The 823-nt window shown below is 65.1% G+C and overlaps 1 protein-coding gene across 1 annotated transcript in view; it reads left to right on the top strand.

Annotated features, from left to right (window-relative positions):
* Positions 1 to 823, top strand: part of SIX3 (SIX homeobox 3) — a 10146-nt gene that overhangs the window by 6265 nt on the left and 3058 nt on the right. The window contains exon 6 of the mRNA XM_010838652.1: positions 8 to 522. Within this exon, the coding sequence (XP_010836954.1) occupies positions 8 to 522 (515 nt within the window). The remainder of the gene's footprint in view (positions 1 to 7; positions 523 to 823) is intronic.

Raw genomic sequence — 823 nt, forward strand, 5'->3', positions numbered from 1 at the left:
CTGCGAGACGCTGGAGGAGACGGGCGACATCGAGCGGCTGGGCCGCTTCCTCTGGTCGCTGCCCGTGGCCCCCGGGGCGTGCGAGGCCATCAACAAGCACGAGTCGATCCTGCGCGCGCGCGCCGTGGTCGCTTTCCACACGGGCAACTTCCGCGACCTCTACCATATCCTGGAAAACCACAAGTTCACCAAGGAGTCTCACGGCAAGCTGCAGGCCATGTGGCTCGAGGCGCACTACCAGGAGGCCGAGAAGCTGCGCGGCCGCCCGCTCGGCCCGGTGGACAAGTACCGCGTGCGCAAGAAGTTCCCGCTGCCGCGCACCATCTGGGACGGCGAGCAGAAGACGCATTGCTTCAAGGAGCGGACTCGGAGCCTGCTGCGGGAGTGGTACCTGCAGGACCCCTACCCCAACCCCAGCAAGAAACGCGAACTGGCGCAGGCCACCGGCCTCACTCCCACACAAGTAGGCAACTGGTTTAAGAACCGGAGACAGCGCGACCGCGCGGCGGCGGCCAAGAACAGGTCAGTGGCGGGGACCCCGCGGCCTGGCTACCGTCTCCGGGGACGGGGAGGGGGAGATGGATGGAAAAGAGGCTTGAGCGGACAGGAGGCAGGAGGCGAGCGGCTGCCGAGCGCACGAGAAGCTTAGACCTCTTGGTCAGTTTGGAGAAAGTTTCCGCTTGCCTGGGAGCGCGGAAGAAGGGCGAGCGTGGACGTATGGGCTGTTTTTGCCCCGAAGGGGCTCTTGTCAGTGTGGAGAGTGTATGAGGTCCTGAGTGTCCATAACCTCTGGGTTGGGTCCTTGGGAGCCTTAGCCCTGCGC

The sequence above is a fragment of the Bison bison genome, unplaced genomic scaffold, assembly GCF_000754665.1.
Source record: "Bison bison bison isolate TAMUID 2011002044 unplaced genomic scaffold, Bison_UMD1.0 scf7180017864101, whole genome shotgun sequence".
Lineage (NCBI taxonomy): Eukaryota > Metazoa > Chordata > Mammalia > Artiodactyla > Bovidae > Bison > Bison bison.